Source organism: Rhinatrema bivittatum, chromosome 12 (genome assembly GCF_901001135.1).
Source record: "Rhinatrema bivittatum chromosome 12, aRhiBiv1.1, whole genome shotgun sequence".
NCBI classification, from domain to species: Eukaryota; Metazoa; Chordata; class Amphibia; order Gymnophiona; family Rhinatrematidae; genus Rhinatrema; species Rhinatrema bivittatum.
In genome coordinates this window covers 4,934,758-4,952,517 of record NC_042626.1, presented here as the reverse complement: position 1 = coordinate 4,952,517, position 17,760 = coordinate 4,934,758, and the positions used below count along the sequence as shown (strand labels likewise).

The 17,760-nt window shown below is 49.4% G+C and overlaps 1 protein-coding gene and 1 long non-coding RNA gene across 2 annotated transcripts; one reads left to right on the top strand and one right to left on the bottom strand.

Annotated features, from left to right (window-relative positions):
- Positions 1–433: 433 nt before the first annotated feature.
- Positions 434–2,484, top strand: LOC115074240 (vasopressin V1b receptor-like). Its single transcript, XM_029573536.1, has 2 exons — positions 434–1,316; positions 2,121–2,484. Exons 1-2 carry the CDS (start codon positions 434–436, stop codon positions 2,417–2,419), a joined length of 1,182 nt encoding a protein of 393 aa, XP_029429396.1. The 3' UTR covers positions 2,420–2,484.
- Positions 2,485–13,262: 10,778 nt separating this feature from the next.
- On the bottom strand, positions 13,263–14,285 carry LOC115074550. Its single transcript, XR_003852270.1, has 3 exons — positions 14,237–14,285; positions 14,019–14,140; positions 13,263–13,938 (listed from the first exon to the last, which is right to left on the bottom strand). It is a non-coding gene; the product is annotated as an uncharacterized LOC115074550 (long non-coding RNA).
- Between the last annotated feature and the right edge of the window lie 3,475 nt (positions 14,286–17,760).

The following is a 17,760-nucleotide window of genomic DNA, read 5'->3' as shown; positions in this document are numbered from 1 at the left end:
CAGTGGCAGGCACAGAATAAGCCACCCAAAATTAGAACCAGAAAAATGAGCTGGAAAGCGCAAAATGCATGCAGTGCAACCCGAAAGAGAAAGAGGCTGCGTTTCCTCCGAGAACGGAGGAGAAGTGCCGAGGAAGCCGGGAAAGTTTCCGAGAGAGACGGTGGGCGGGAGAAGCCCTGGCAAGCACTGATGGATGAAGCAACCAACCAGCTCCCAGGGCTCAGCTCCCCCCTTATAAAGCTGCACCGAGGAGGAGGGGAATCGTCCTCAGTTCTGGCTTAGCAGGGCACTCAGGGTTGGGGAAAGCAAACGCTCCCGTCTCGGTGTGGGAAGCAGCGATCGGACTCAGCCTCGACCTACAAAGGAGCAACAGCTCGAGGCCACTTCTTAGCTCCAAGCATATCTAACCCTGTCGCAAGAGAGCCTGGGGAGCATGGGGACCCCAGTGCCAAACCTCACCTTCCAGAGGAACCAGTCGTCCCAGAACCCAGGTGACCCTCGGGATGAAGAGCTGGCCAAGGCGGAGGTCGCAGTCCTGGCCACCATCCTGGCAGTGACCACAGTGGGCAACCTGGGGGTCCTCCGAGTCATGCACAGGCTGGGGAAGAAAATGACGCGGATGCACCTGTTCATCCTGCACCTGGCCGTGACAGACCTCGGGGTGGCCGTCTTCCAGGTCCTCCCCCAGCTGATCTGGGACATCACTTTCCGATTTGTGGGCTCCGACTTCCTCTGCAGGGCAGTCAAATACCTGCAGGTGCTGAGCATGTTCGCCTCCACCTACATGCTGGTGGTGATGAGCGTGGACCGCTACCTGGCCGTGTGCCACCCTCTGAGGACCCTCCAGCAGCCCAGCAGGCAGGCCCACCTCATGATCGCAGGCACCTGGCTCGTCAGCGGCCTCCTCAGCACGCCCCAGGTCTTCATCTTTTCCTTGAGAGAAGTCAAGAAAGGCTCTGGGGTCACCGACTGCTGGGCCGATTTCAGGTTTCCCTGGGGAGCCAGGGCCTACATCACCTGGACCACCTTCTCCATCTTCATCATCCCCGTCGCCACCCTCCTGGCCTGCTATAGCCTGATCTGCTGGGAGATCTGCAGGAACCTGAAAGGCAAGACCCAGGCTTGTGGGGCTGAGAAGGGGAGGCAAAGTAGCCAGGCACTGCCTTCCAGGGTCAGCAGTGTCAGGACCATCTCCAGGGCCAAGATCCGGACGGCGAAGATGACCTTTGTCATTGTCCTGGCCTACATCCTGTGCTGGTCGCCCTTCTTCTGCGTCCAGATGTGGTCGGTCTGGGATGAGAAGGCGCCCAATGAAGGTAAGACTGGCACGAGTGACCCGGGTGCGTTTACATTGAATAAGGAGCACAGCTCTCGCTCCGGGCACGGCGAGGAGAACCAGCACCAGGGCAGCTCCTCGTGCTCCGGGAAGTCTTTGCTTTCTGATACGGCTGTTTCTCGGTGCCAGTAATTTATGCAAGAAAACAGATGGGAAACTGGGGACAAACTGGTCCCAGCATCCCGGGGCACCCCGGGGATCTCTGGAGTCAGGGGTAGGACCAGAGAGCAGCACCTCGTGCTGGTGCCGGCGGGAGCTCCATTCTGCATTCAGCTCATCCTCAAGCAGTGCAGTTACCCCGAAGCAAGCAGGGTCCTTTGTCTTTTAAAAGAAAACTTGCAGGTTCCAATCTGTTCATTTCCTCTCGTTTCCCAGGTGATTTGATTATAGATGGGAAGAGATAGAAATGGATGCATTGCACAGCAGAGGTGTCAGTCAGATATTACCCTGCCGTGCAGTCTTGTCGGGAGGATCTGGCTAGGGGGGGCCTGGCTGCGTTTACAAGAAACATTACAGGCATGAAATCTGCAGAGAGAGAGAGAGGTGAACTCCCTCTCTCTCTCTCTTTTCTTGGTTATTATTTTCTTGACGGGCAAGTAATCCATGGCATGAAATCAGTCAGGTCTGCTTAGCGAACATTATATAAATATCTATAACATTTTAAAGAGAAATCAGCTCCTCCTCTGAGCAGGAGAGAAATGGTTGGGTAAAGCTTCTGCCCTCACTTGCCAGGCAGACTGTGAGCTGACTTTCTGTAAAAGGTGCTATCTTCTTCTCTCTCCAGAGTCCTCGGACACTGCCTTCACCATCACCATGCTGCTGGCCAGTTTAAGCAGCTGCTGCAACCCCTGGATTTACCTGCTCTTCAATGGACACCTCCTGCAGGGCAGTCTGAGGCACCTTCCCTGCTGCCGGACCTTCCAGTCCAAGCTGAAGAGGCAGGGCTCCAACGGGAGCCTGTCCAGCCGCAGGAACACCATCCTGACCCACCTCCCACACCGGCCCATCACCAGCCAGGAGCCCGAAAGAAAGACGGAAAGCCCCCCTTACGACGACCCCATTACCGAGTCAGGGCTTCTTTAATGGGGCTGCCCAGGCTGCATCTCCCAGACACGAGGCAATCGCCAGGAGGACCCAGAACTTCATCATTTCTGACCCAAGGTTTGATCCCTAAACCCTGACTCTCTGCTCCAGTCCCTGTCGTGTCTCCCTTTCATTGCTTGTCTGCACACAAAAAAAAAAACCCAAACCTAGGACACTCCGGCCATTTCTGCATCCCTCTCTTTCTAAGAATGTGCTCCCTGCTGATAGAGAGGCCGGCTTGGAGATGCCACATACTCTAATGAGAACATAAGAACCTGCCATACTGGGTCAGACCGAGGGTCCATCAAGCCCAGCATCCTATATCCAACAGTGGCCAATCCAGGACATAAGAACCTGGCAAGTACCCAAACATTAAATAGATCTCAAGCTACCATTGCTTATTAATTAATAGCAGTTTATGGATTTTTCCTCTAGGAACTTATCCAAACCTTTTTTAAACCCCCTTACACTAACTGCAGTAACCACATCCTCTGGCAATGAATTCCAGAGCTTAACTATGCTATGAGTGAAAAAGAATTTTCTTTGATTTATTTTAAATGAGCTACTTGCTAACTTCATGGAGTGCTGAGAGATCAAATAACCAATTTACATTAACCAAGTCCTTTCATGATTTTATAGACCCCTATCATATCTCCCCCTCAACCGTCTCTTCTCCAAACTGAGCAGCCCTAACCTCTTTAGTCTTTCCTCATAGGGGAGCTGTTCCATCCCCTTTATTTTGGTCACCTTTCTCTGTACCTTCTCCATCGCAACTCTATCTTTTTTGAGATGCGGCGACCAGAATTGTACACAGTATTCAAGGTGCGGTCTCACCATGGAGCGATACAGAGGCATTATGACATTTTCCGTTTTATTCACCATTCCCTTCCTAGTAATTCCTAACATTCTGTTTGCTTTTTTGACTGCTGCAGCACACTGAGCCGACAATTTCAATGTGTTATCCACTATGACACCTAGATCTTTTTCCTGGGTGGTAGCTCCTAATATGGAACCTAACATCGTGTAACTACAGCAAGGGTTATTTTTCCCTATATGCTCACCTTGCACTTGTCCACATTAAATTCATTTTATGTCATCTGCAAATTTGATCACCTCACTTGTACCCTTTTCCAAATCATTTATAAATATATTAAAAAGCACTGGTCCAAGTACAGATCCCTGTTTACCTTTTTTCCACTGTGAAAACAGACCATTTAATCCTACTCTCTGTTTCCTGTTTTTTTTTAGCCAGTTTGCAATCCACGAAAGGACATCGCCTCCTATCCCATGACTTCTTGGTTTTCTTAGAAGCCTCTCGTGTGGGACTTTGTCGAACACCTTCTGAAAATCACAGGTTCTCCAGAGCTCTCCAGCTGTTCACAATGACCCAGACATGACAACAAGCCAGGTGGCATTTCCACATCTACCTGAAAGCTGAGAAGTTCATGAGTGGCTCTGGCTGACACCCCAGGACCACTGCTATTAAAAATGCTTTTATTAGGATCCCCCCAGCGCTCGTTATTACAAGAAGAATTTTGAGTAGTCTTGGCGGTGGGGAGTAGCCAGGCTTACAATGACCCCCTCAGCAGTCGGTCTGATCATGATTAATGAACTCCGTTTAAAGAGCGGAGAGATTAAAGTCCACTCTTACCCCTTAACGAGCTGTCCAACACTAATGAGAGGATTATGTGAGCAGCCAGCTTTCTCTTAGCCTCAGAGAAATCATCAATTTGCCACCAGACACAAACTGACAGACCTCAGCCTAAAGCTGTGGCAGAATATTTCAGGGTCTCTGTCCCATGAGATCTGGGGCTCGCACCCTCCTTCATGTAACTTTCCTTTTGATTTTGCTGTTTATCCACCTCTGCATCCAGTTATGTTTAAGAAGGAAGTAACCCTTCTAAACCAAAGGATGGGATATTAGTAGCCACAAATGTTTTAAGTCTTAAAACAGGGACAACTGAATCAGTAATAAGGATAATCCCCCAAAAGTCCAGAAGATCTCTAAATTTGCTTTTCTACAGGTTTTGGGGTTTTTTTAACTGCATTATCTCCCGCTCTTGCAGCTAATGATGGTGACCTATGACTATAACCGATTTGAGAGACATAACATATGTGCATTCACTGCTGGATAGGATTTGATGGCCACTCCCCATACATTTATTTAATTGCTTTGTCAGCTGCAGTTTTGGGGGCTCACCTTTATTACTAAGCCTTAAAGCAGCTCTCTGCTGGCGGGACGTGTGCCCTGTGCGACCCTCACGCCAGGGCTGCTGGAAGCACTAGGACGGCAAGGCCAGCCCAGCTAGAGTGGCACAATTTTGGGAGCCTACCCAAATCAAGTGACCCTGAAAAGGTGAAAAAGAAATACTCCAGATATGTGACGCTGCATCTGTAAAGGCAGGAGGTAAACTATCAAGGCATCCCCAGACCTCTGGCCCTTACTTTCACCTTCATGTAGCGATGCCGTCTGGCAGAGGGCAGAGGTCTTACCTGGATGGGGACGCCGACAAGCACGGGGGACATGGCCATTTGAGCACACGAAACGCTGCCACAGTCCTGTCTTGAAGATGAGCACATTCTTAATGAAAGCTTAAGTAATTTTTATTTGCAATTTGAAAAATTTTCAAAACAGGTTTCTTCATGGATAACATCGATGATTATAATTAAAAACTGGCAGATCTCTATGACGGTGAAAGTAAGGGCTAGAGGAATGAGGAAAGTTTATCTCATCCACTTATAGTCGCATTTGTTACACATTTCTACAGTTTCGGGAGCAGCAACAGCAGGACGGGGCTGGGCTGGGATTGGGGCCCGATTTTGCTAATGCGCGCTCCCTGCCTCTTCCTCTAGCTTCCTCGCTGTGTGCGTAATAATCCCGGGGTGGCCCTTCCTGGGAACCTACTGACCCTTCCCTCTCTCTGCACCGGGGTCAAGGCCCCGACCTAGGACTGGGGAGGTCGTGCCTGCTTCTCATTTTCTGACAAAGCTAGAAGTTTAATAAAGGGAGCATCGCCATTCACTTCCTTTCTTTTTCTCTTTACACATTTTCTTTTAAGCTTGTGCCCACCTGGTTCTTGAAAAGCTCCGTAAATTTGCCCCAGTGAAGGCCAAAGCCATTTTATACTGCGGATAATGCTTCGCTATAAATCCTCCTACAATTTTCTTGTGCATTCTTTCCATCATCGTTTTGACAGAATAAATATTCTCCGCCATCCTCTCGCAATGAATTCCTATAAACCCTCTTCCAAGCTTTCTAGAGAGCCACTTGGTGTGCGTTTGTTTTGGGACTTGAGACCTCCTTGGGAAAACAGTGGGATGACTGCTACAATCAGGGCGTCAACACCCCAAAATGTCCTTTTCCTTGTTCAGAATGTTTCCTGGCTGGATGTAGGGAACACCAACCTCGGAGTGGCACAGGGCTGCAGGGCAAGTCTGCCTAACCAGCCTCCTCCCCCGCAGCTTGAGCCCTAGGAGTTTGGTGGCCAGCAGGACTCTGCGGCAGCAGAACATCATGGCGAGTCTGGAGCAAGGCATGGACAGGCTGGGAAGACTGGGGCAAGGCTTGGACAGGCTGGGAAGACTGGGGCAAGGCATGGACAGGCTGGGAAGACCGGGGCAAGGCTTGGACAGGCTGGGAAGACCGGGGCAAGGCTTGGACAGGCTGAGAAGACCGGGGCAAGGCTTGGACAGGCTGGGAAGACCGGGGCAAGGCTTGGACAGGCTGGGAAGACTGGGGCAAGGCATGGACAGGCTGGGAAGACTGGGGCAAGGCTTGGACAGGCTGGGAAGACTGGGGCAAGGCTTGGACAGGCTGGGAAGACTGGGGCAAGGCATGGACAGGCTGGGAAGACTGGGGCAAGGCTTGGACAGGCTGGGAAGACCGGGGCAAGGCATGGACAGGCTGGGAAGACCGGGGCAAGGCTTGGACAGGCTGGGAAGACCGGGGCAAGGCTTGGACAGGCTGGGAAGACCGGGGCAAGGCTTGGACAGGCTGAGAAGACCGGGGCAAGGCTTGGACAGGCTGGGAAGACCGGGGCAAGGCTTGGACAGGCTGGGAAGACTGGGGCAGGGGCTTGGACAGGCTGGGAAGACCGGGACAGGGCTTGGACAGGCTCGGAAGACCGGGGCAAGGCTTGGACAGGCTGGGAAGACCGGGGCAAGGCATGGACAGGCTAAGGCTGGAGCAAGGCTTGGACAGGCTGGGAAGACTGGGGCAAGGCTTGGACAGGCTGGGAAGACTGGGGCAAGGCATGGACAGGCTGGGAAGACTGGGGCAAGGCATGGACAGGCTGGGAAGACTGGAGCAAGGCTTGGACAGGCTGGGAAGACTGGGGCAAGGCTTGGACAGGCTGGGAAGACTGGGGCAAGGCATGGACAGGCTGGGAAGACTGGGGCAAGGCATGGACAGGCTGGGAAGACTGGGGCAAGGCTTGGACAGGCTGGGAAGACTGGGGCAAGGCTTGGACAGGCTGGGAAGACTGGGGCAAGGCTTGGACAGGCTGGGAAGACTGGGGCAAGGCATGGACAGGCTGGGAAGACTGGAGCAAGGCTTGGACAGGCTGGGAAGACTGGGGCAAGGCTTGGACAGGCTGGGAAGACTGGGGCAAGGCATGGACAGGCTAAGGCTGGAGCAAGGCTTGGACAGGCTGGGAAGACTGGGGCAAGGCTTGGACAGGCTGGGAAGACTGGGGCAAGGCATGGACAGGCTAAGGCTGGAGCAAGGCTTGGACAGGCTGGGAAGACTGGGGCAAGGCATGGACAGGCTGGGAAGACTGGGGCAAGGCATGGACAGGCTGGGAAGACTGGGGCAAGGCTTGGACAGGCTGGGAAGACTGGAGCAAGGCTTGGACAGGCTGGGAAGACTGGGGCAAGGCTTGGACAGGCTGGGAAGACCGGGGCAAGGCATGGACAGGCTGGGAAGACCGGAGCAAGGCTTGGACAGGCTGGGAAGACCGGGGCAAGGCATGGACAGGCTGGCAAGACCGGGGCAAGGCTTGGACAGGCTGGGAAGACTGGAGCAAGGCTTGGACAGGCTGGGAAGACTGGGGCAAGGCATGGACAGGCTGGGAAGACTGGGGCAAGGCTTGGACAGGCTGGGAAGACTGGGGCAAGGCATGGACAGGCTGGGAAGACTGGGGCAAGGCTTGGACAGGCTGGGAAGACTGGGGCAAGGCTTGGACAGACTGGGAAGACTGGGGCAAGGCATGGACAGGCTGGGAAGACTGGGGCAAGGCTTGGACAGGCTGGGAAGACTGGGGCAAGGCATGGACAGGCTGGGAAGACTGGGGCAAGGCTTGGACAGGCTGGGAAGACTGGGGCAAGGCTTGGACAGGCTGGGAAGACTGGGGCAAGGCATGGACAGGCTGGGAAGACTGGGGCAAGGCATGGACAGGCTGGGAAGACTGGGGCAAGGCTTGGACAAGCTGGAAAGACTGGGGCAATGCATGGACAGGCTGGGAAGACTGGAGCAAGGCTTGGACAGGCTGGGAAGACCGGGGCAAGGCATGGACAGGCTGGGAAGACCGGAGCAAGGCATGGACAGGCTGGGAAGACCGGGGCAAGGCATGGACAGGCTGGGAAGACCGGGGCAAGGCATGGACAGGCTGGGAAGACCGGGGCAAGGCTTGGACAGGCTGGGAAGACCGGGGCAAGGCATGGACAGGCTGGGAAGACCGGGGCAAGGCATGGACAGGCTGGGAAGACCGGGGCAAGGCTTGGACAGGCTGGGAAGACTGGGGCAAGGCATGGACAGGCTGGGAAGACCGGGGCAAGGCATGGACAGGCTGGGAAGACCGGGGCAAGGCATGGACAGGCTGGGAAGACTGGAGCAAGGCTTGGACAGGCTGGGAAGACTGGGGCAAGGCATGGACAGGCTAAGGCTGGAGCAAGGCATGGACAGGCTGGGAAGACTGGGGCAAGGCATGGACAGGCTAAGGCTGGAGCAAGGCATGGACAGGCTGGGAAGACTGGGGCAAGGCATGGACAGGCTGGGAAGACTGGGGCAAGGCATGGACAGGAAGAGAATGCCGGCGAGGACTGGAACTGAGGCCTGAGTGCAGACAAAGACTGGATGAAAACAAGACAGGACAGGGCCAGACAACAAGGAACATAAAGGCTCGAAGGCAGCGATACAGGAAGTTAGGGACTAGGCAAGGCAAGGCCCCGAGAAGCAAGGCAATAGTGGCTAGGGCATGGAGCCAAGAGCAACTTGATGTGGAAGTGAGGAGGGTTTGGCAAGGCTGAGGCTTGGTTGTGGTGCAGGTGAGGAGGAGGAGACGAGGTTCGCTGAGGATTCCTGGGGGTGAGGAGGCTGCACCACAGGCTGTTGGGTGAGCTGTGAGAAGACCTCTGCTGGCGGGGAGATGTCAAAGTCAGGGTACGATGAGGCTGCGTAGCAGGTGACATCATAACCGTTTCTGTCTCCCATTTCTTTGTCAAATGTCCTGTAAAATTTAACCCTGCTCCCGCCCCACCCATAAGCAAACATTCAGCTGGTAATAGCACTAAATCCATCCCCTCACAGTTATTTCCAATCCAATAACCTTGCGGTAAATGCCTCCTCCTGCTGGATCAGTTCTTAGGGCTGGGCTTGTTTTGGACAATCTCATCGGAAGGGTTAAGAGGACTCAGGCAGGTACTGAGCTTGCCCCTCTCTTGCTGGGGATTTACATTCACGTAGTCTGAGACATAGGCTGCCTTCCGCCTCTCAGCTGCAAGGACGATGCCGGTGTAGGTGACGTCTTCTGTGGGCCGGGCCTAGTTGGGGGAGAAAGCCGGACCTCATCAGTCCTTCTGCTGGGGGTCTCCGCTCCCATCACTCACTCTTCCTGCAGTCTTAGCTTCAGGCTCTTACCCACCTGGCCCGAAGGTTCACAGCTGCTCCCTGAACTGTCCGAGCTCTCGGAGGATGGGTCACTGTCACTTGCAGAAAGACAGGGGCTGTTTGTTTGTCACCCCGAGGGTTGATAAAGGAAGCAAGAATGTGTAGGAGAGGGTGAGGGGGAAAAGAGAGAAGGAGCGGCAGAGTGTGAGAGACCCTGAAAGACCATTTAGGCGCAGAGCCAGAGGATGGAAGTGAAGGAAGGGGGTAACCTGCACACCTTGCCAGGGAGGCTGCTTGGAACATGTGGGGGGCTCACCATGTCTTTATCTCTGGGGGACAGAAGGACGCCCTTTCCTCCTTCATTAAGCGCCAGATGAGTACTGAGGGCTGGGACTCACTGGTCTGCTGCTCGTCCGGGATAGCAGGAGGCCTTCTCTGGCATTCGGGCTGGGTCCTGGCCTTTATTCCCGCTGCAGGAGTGAGTCTCTGTCAAGGAAAGGCAAAACATTGCAGAGCGCACCCAAAGGCACAGAAGGAAAAGGAATTCTAATTTGCACGACTCGCACTTCTCCTCCAAAGCTGGAATGAAGTGCGTTTCCCATGACAGCGGGACACTGCACCTCTTCTCCTGCTGAGTCTGATGTGGAAAATGCTGAGGATTAGCACCAGCAGGAGGCAGCTGCCATGACCAGCAGGGTTCCTGCACAGTCCCACCAGTACGCACACATCCCGGGAGAAGGAGCCGACAGCCTGAAAGTGTCCATAGCGGCAGCAGTTAGTGATGCACCATCAGCCACAGTCTGTGCCCTCACCCCCACAACACACAAACATACACCCGCCCGACAGCCCCATGAGATGTCCGGTGGAGAACTGGGAAAGCAGGACGAGTCCCACTGACGCTCCTTGTGACATCACTCTCTATTGCATCAGACTGTAAGCCCTCCGGGGCAGGGACCTACCAAATGCACCCGATTGTAACTTGCCTTGTGCTTGGATTTGGAAAAGCAAGTAAATAAATCTAAAATCCATACAGAGGAATCCAGCTTTCTGTCCATCGTGCCCTGCCAGGTTCATTTCTAGGGAGTGGAAACACGATCCAGTAATGCACACTGCCCCACCCCTGCAAAATAAATAACTGGAAAAGGATGGGAACGCTCCTCTGTAGTGTTTCCCTTCTCACTAACAGTTTAGTGCGAAACCTGGCCAGTGCCTTAGTCACTGCTGCAGCAGGTGCCTGCCCGATGAGCTTACCTGGGGGGCACACAGCAAGAAAACGCCTGCCCTGTGGAGCTCTGCAGACATTAGCTCAGCCTTGCACCAGGCCCAGATGTGGCAAGGATGGGATTGTCCCATTTTTATTTGAGAAGAAACATTTCCCATATGTGGCCCCTACATATTATGCAGTTCTGCGGTGCTGCACAGAAACACACAAGAGACCGTCCCTCCCTGCTCCCTGGAGCCCGCAGCCTCCTCCAGGCAAACAAAACCAGAGTCTAAGGGAAATGCACTTATTACAAGAGGTTAAAATGTAAAAGCAGCCTCATACAGCTCAGTCCTTCTCCTTCCTGCCCAGAGGCCATTCTTGCTATTTCACTCTTTAAGATAAAGACAATCCTGGGATGAGTCTTCTGCCTCCTGGCAGGGCCTTACCCACATGTACAGGCTGGGGTCTGCTTGCATGGGGTTCATGCCCGCTCCTGTAAAGGTTCGTCATGTGGGGATGTGCTAAGGACTCTGCAGCCCAGAACGGTGAATTACTGGCAGAGCCCTCCCGACGGGCTTTCCTGCATCAGCATCCCCAGTGCTAACAAGAGGCAGCTTCCCATTCGGATTTCTCCCGATCTGTTTCCTCTTCTCTGCGTTCTTTGTGCTATGTTTCATTTCTGATCTAATGCCTCACATCTGATAATGACAACTGCAAACTGATGCCTGGAGGAGGAGCAAACCTGTGGCAGAACTGCAGCAGACTTACATACAGAACCTGGCTGTTAGTTCAGAGGTGAAAACTTATCTGCTCGGCCGTCCGGGCCGGGGGTGGGCCAGAGGGGAAAGCAGCCAGCCCAGTGGCAGGGCTTTTGAAGTTAAAGAAATCTTCCAGCTCTTATCAGCTTCGGAAAAATGGCTTAATTCTAAAATTATTGCCTTAGTTTAATTTCAGCACAAAATGAAGTGTGAAAAATATACAAACACATAACGCACAGCTTTCAGGGCCTCTGAGGAATAAAACTCTCTCCCGAGCTCATACAAAGGCTCCAGAGGGAGCAGGAACCAGCTTTCAGCACACAACACCAAGACTGCTTGGAATTCCCGCTCGGAATTTTAGCTTTGGGCTTTTTCCTGCTGAAATGAAATTTGGGGTCAGTGCCATTGCATTTTGTCGTTGCCCTGGAAATCTCTTCAGTCCTTTTTTACATTTGCTCTCCTCTTTCAGGCAATGATCAGAGACTCTCTTCTCCAAGGTCAGCAGCACTGGGACAGCCAGATGGGAGACTTCCTTTACTGGTCCTTACTGGCACGATGCCCAGCCCCTCTGCAGTGGTTGTGTAAACCAGCACCATGTTTTGTTTTTTGGGGGGACCAGCAAAATCCCCAGAAACCTGCAGGTGCCACAAGCGAGAAGGGGCTGGACGTTGGGTGGATGTGAGTAATGAAAGAGGATGGATGGGGGATTTGTAGAGAGAGAGAGAGACGGTGTTGGGCAGGTGAGGATGGAGCGGAGAAAGAGAGAGAGAGAGAGACGGTGTTGGGCAGGTGAGGATGGAGAGAGAGAGAGAGAGAGATGGTGTTGGGCAGGTGAGGATGGAGCAGACAGAGAGAGAGAGAGAGACAGTGTTGGGCAGGTGAGGATGGAGCGGAGAGAGAGAGAGAGTGTTGGGCAGGTGAGGATGGAGCGGAGAGAGAGAGAGAGCGAGACGGTGTTAGGCAGGTGAAGATGGAGCGGAGAGACAAAGAGAGAGAGAGACAGTGTTGGGCAAGTGAGGATGGAGCAGACAGAGAGAGAGAGAGATGGTGTTGGGCAGGTGAGGATGAAGCAGAGAGAGAGAGAGAGACGGTGTTGGGCAGGTGAGAATGGAGCAGAGAGAGAGAGAGAGACGGTGTTGGGCAGGTGAGAATGGAGCAGAGAGAGAGAGAGAGACAGTGTTGGGCAGGTGAGGATGGAGCAGAGAGAGAGAGAGACAGTGTTGGGCAGGTGAGGATGGAGCAGAGAGAGAGAGAGAGAGACGGTGTTGGGCAGGTGAGGATGGAGTGGACAGAGAGAGAGAGACGGTGTTGGGCAGGTGAGGATGGAGTGGACAGAGAGAGAGAGAGAGACGGTGTTAGGCAGGTGAGGATGGAGCGGACAGAGAGAGAGAGAGACGGTGTTGGGCAGGTGAGGATGGAGCGGAGAGAGAGAGAGAGAGACAGTGTTGGGCAGGTGAGGATGGAGCAGAGAGAGAGAGAGAGACAGTGTTGGGCAGGTGAGGATGGAGCGGACAGAGAGAGAGAGAGAGACGGTGTTGGGCAGGTGAGGATGGAGCGGACACAGAGAGAGAGAGAGACGGTGTTGGGCAGGTGAGGATGGAGCGGACAGAGAGAGAGAGAGACGGTGTTGGGCAGGTGAGGATGGAGCAGAGAGAGGGAGATTGGATTCTGGCCAGGAGGCGGGCAGATGCTGATGTGAACGGGAGATGATGAGAGGAGAGAAAGCAGACAGGGAGATAGAAGGAAGGGATGCTGGGCACTGGGAGGGCACTGCAAGGCTTGAGAGAGGGTGAGGGCACCTAATACCCTTCCACCAGCCCTGCATATACGATGATTCAACTCTCAAATAAAAATGTTTAAACCTGAGAAAATGGCACAATTCTTTCCTTAAAAGGTTCGTTTTAAAAAGTTGTTTCTCTTCGCAGCAGTCAGGGATGTGTTTCTGGGTTTTATCACAGTTGCACTGTACCGTGAGGAGTGACTGAAGCCCACTCTTTCAATATGTAAACACCACACATAATCTGACACACAACTACTCATATAATTGATCTTTTTTTAATTGCAAAGTTTTTCTGATGCTATAGCATCAATTTCTATGGAGCTAAGCTGCTATATAGAAAGCTTATTTTGTTCAAAACAAAATCTTTGCTCTGCACCAGTGGTGCAGGGTCTCCTCTTCTTATGAGCTTCCTTTGAACCCAGGGCTGGAGACTCCTGAAAGGAGAAATCTCGTTCTTCGTTCGTTCATGCTACTGGGCTTTGCATCTTCCCTGGAGGAACTGCCTCCTGACAGACTCCTGCCAGAGTTTCAGAGCAATTACCCAAATAAGGAGAACCTTATATCATATAACATAAATCATTTAAAACACACATTTATTTAAGAAGAAAGACACAACTTAATATAAACCCACATGTACAGTCATACATTTAAAAACATCACAAACATGAACGTCATATAGGCAGAGAATATTTATAAACAATATAACATTCAAATGAATCTTCCCATATATTGTATTAAAGTGCTTCTGAGTGCAAATTCTCGTAGCTTTCAGCTTCACAGCTCTCCTCCATTAAATTCTCATGATTTTGAGCTTCACAGTTCTCCTTCAGTAATCACTGCCATAATGCAATTCACTCGAGTACTACCCGTCACTACTCCCGATACTACTCCCGACGAAGATCTCCGTTTCACCTGACAAGCAGGCTTCCTCAGGGGAAACGTCTAATATCCCTGCAACAATCAAACATAACCATTTACCTCATCCACATAAAACAAATAACACCACATCATTTTTAACTATAAATCCTTACCATGTGCGTCCAACCACGGGACACACCAAAATTGTTATCCAAGACACGAATTTCTTCAAAAATCTTTAATTCACTTGAACTTCATCAAAGCTTCATATCACTTCTTCAAATAGGTCACAAAACTGCAAACCACAAGCATGATTTTCAATCATCAAAATTTAAGAAATGTAAGAAATGAGAGACAGCATACAACCTGAACAAACGCTACCACCACATACCTTCAAAAAGTGGAAGTGACATCATCACTTCCTTTCTGCAAGGATCTCCATTCTACACACCCAGTACTTTGCCTGCTCTATATATAGTCCTCAACCGCCGCAACTACCAATTAAAGAACTTTAATGAATTCACTCATCAACCCTAATCCGATGCTACAGATACCAGAGGGAACCACACAATCAACCTATCGCAACAAATCAACACCAAAGCCCTCCAATAGGATCACCAATAGACTGCAACAAAAAGTAACTTCCAACCCTACAATTATTTAATAAAAGCCCCCCACTCGATTGGACCATTGAGTCCATGTGGACTCACAGTCCCCCAATTGAAAATATAACGTTGTTCAACCCGTCTTAGAATAGCTGATAAATCACCCCCAAACTGAAGTTTGATCTTTTTAATAATAAAGAATTTTAATTCCTCTATCGAGTGACTATTATCACTCCAGTGTTTGACTAATGGAGCATTCTCAACACAAGACCTAATCCTGCTTCTATGTTCCCCAATACGTAATTTGATAGCTCTGGTAGTTTGCCCAATATAAATGAGCTGACATGGACAGATGATTGCATAAATCACGCCATTGGAAGTGCAAGTAAACCTTTCAGGAATCACATAAGGCTGACACAAATTCGGATGATGAAACACTTTCAAAGGTAACACATGCTCACAAACAGAACAAGAACCACAAGCAAATTGACCCCATTCAGAATCTGCTCCACTATCCAGACTGCCACCGAGCTTTAAATTGTCCCATAAGTTTTTCCGTTTTTTCAAAGAGAAAATAGGTTCCTCAACAAAAATGTTCAATGGAGATAATACATGCCAATATTTCTTAACAATGTCTTTAATCTGAGCAGCCTTTGTTGAATAAGGAATGGTACAAACTAATCGGGAAAGAGGCTCCTTCTGCGAATTAATCAACAAATTATCCCTGTTAGAAAACAAAGCACGTTTATATGCTCTTTTTAAAACAGAGTTTGAGTAACCACGGTTCTTAAATCTAGTCTTCAATTTTTCAGATTGCATTTTAAATTCGTTGGTGGAGGTACATAAACGCCTGTATCTAAGGAACTGTCCCACTGGTATATTATTTTTCAATTGCAGCGGATGAAAGCTACGAGAATGCAAAAGTGTGTTTTTATCCGTGGGTTTCCTGTATACAGTAGTCATTATCTGAAAATCCTGTAAAAATACCTTCATGTCTAAAAAAGAAACAACATATTTATCCATAGTAACTGAAAATTTCAAATTTGGATCACCACAATTAATAACATGAAAAAAATTTTTCAGATCCTCAACTTCCCCTCTCCAAACCATAAAAACGTCATCTATATACCTCCCCCACCAAAGAACCTGTGTATACCAGTTAGACGAGTAAACTACTCGTTGTTCGAATGCTGCCACATAAAGACATGCTAAAGTGGGCGCAATAGGTGAACCCATAGGGATTCCTTTGACTTGCAGAAAAAATCGAGATTTATATGAGAAATAACTATTGAATAATGTAATCTCTGCTATAGTCAACAAAAATTGTAATTTTTTCTCCGAAAAATCCATAGCCCCAAGTAGATCTTTAATAATATCAAGGGCAGCGGACTGTGGAACGTTAGTATAAAGGGCAGTGATATCTGCTGTAACCAAAAGCCAATCTGATTCAACCTTGGGCAATAACTTTAATTGGTTAAGAAAATGAATCGAATCCTTTATATAGGAAGGAATAAGAAGTGCTAGAGGCTGTAAGATCTTATCTAGATATTTTGACAGTGGCTCAAAAATTGAACCTATGCCAGACACTATAGGTCGACCCGGCGGGGACTCAAGGGACTTATGAATTTTTGGCAAGATAACCAATTAAAGTTATTGCCCAAGGTTGAATCAGATTGGCTTTTGGTTACAGCAGATATCACTGCCCTTTATACTAACGTTCCACAGTCCGCTGCCCTTGATATTATTAAAGATCTACTTGGGGCTATGGATTTTTCGGAGAAAAAATTACAATTTTTGTTGACTATAGCAGAGATTACATTATTCAATAGTTATTTCTCATATAAATCTCGATTTTTTCTGCAAGTCAAAGGAATCCCTATGGGTTCACCTATTGCGCCCACTTTAGCATGTCTTTATGTGGCAGCATTCGAACAACGAGTAGTTTACTCGTCTAACTGGTATACACAGGTTCTTTGGTGGGGGAGGTATATAGATGACGTTTTTATGGTTTGGAGAGGGGAAGTTGAGGATCTGAAAAATTTTTTCATGTTATTAATTGTGGTGATCCAAATTTGAAATTTTCAGTTACTATGGATAAATATGTTGTTTCTTTTTTAGACATGAAGGTATTTTTACAGGATTTTCAGATAATGACTACTGTATACAGGAAACCCACGGATAAAAACACACTTTTGCATTCTCGTAGCTTTCATCCGCTGCAATTGAAAAATAATATACCAGTGGGACAGTTCCTTAGATACAGGCGTTTATGTACCTCCACCAACGAATTTAAAATGCAATCTGAAAAATTGAAGACTAGATTTAAGAACCGTGGTTACTCAAACTCTGTTTTAAAAAGAGCATATAAACGTGCTTTGTTTTCTAACAGGGATAATTTGTTGATTAATTCGCAGAAGGAGCCTCTTTCCCGATTAGTTTGTACCATTCCTTATTCAACAAAGGCTGCTCAGATTAAAGACATTGTTAAGAAATATTGGCATGTATTATCTCCATTGAACATTTTTGTTGAGGAACCTATTTTCTCTTTGAAAAAACGGAAAAACTTATGGGACAATTTAAAGCTCGGTGGCAGTCTGGATAGTGGAGCAGATTCTGAATGGGGTCAATTTGCTTGTGGTTCTTGTTCTGTTTGTGAGCATGTGTTACCTTTGAAAGTGTTTCATCATCCGAATTTGTGTCAGCCTTATGTGATTCCTGAAAGGTTTACTTGCACTTCCAATGGCGTGATTTATGCAATCATCTGTCCATGTCAGCTCATTTATATTGGGCAAACTACCAGAGCTATCAAATTACGTATTGGGGAACATAGAAGCAGGATTAGGTCTTGTGTTGAGAATGCTCCATTAGTCAAACACTGGAGTGATAATAGTCACTCGATAGAGGAATTAAAATTCTTTATTATTAAAAAGATCAAACTTCAGTTTGGGGGTGATTTATCAGCTATTCTAAGACGGGTTGAACAACGTTATATTTTCAATTGGGGACTGTGAGTCCACATGGACTCAATGGTCCAATCGAGTGGGGGGCTTTTATTAAATAATTGTAGGGTTGGAAGTTACTTTTTGTTGCAGTCTATTGGTGATCCTATTGGAGGGCTTTGGTGTTGATTTGTTGCGATAGGTTGATTGTGTGGTTCCCTCTGGTATCTGTAGCATCGGATTAGGGTTGATGAGTGAATTCATTAAAGTTCTTTAATTGGTAGTTGCGGCGGTTGAGGACTATATATAGAGCAGGCAAAGTACTGGGTGTGTAGAATGGAGATTCTTGCAGAAAGGAAGTGATGATGTCA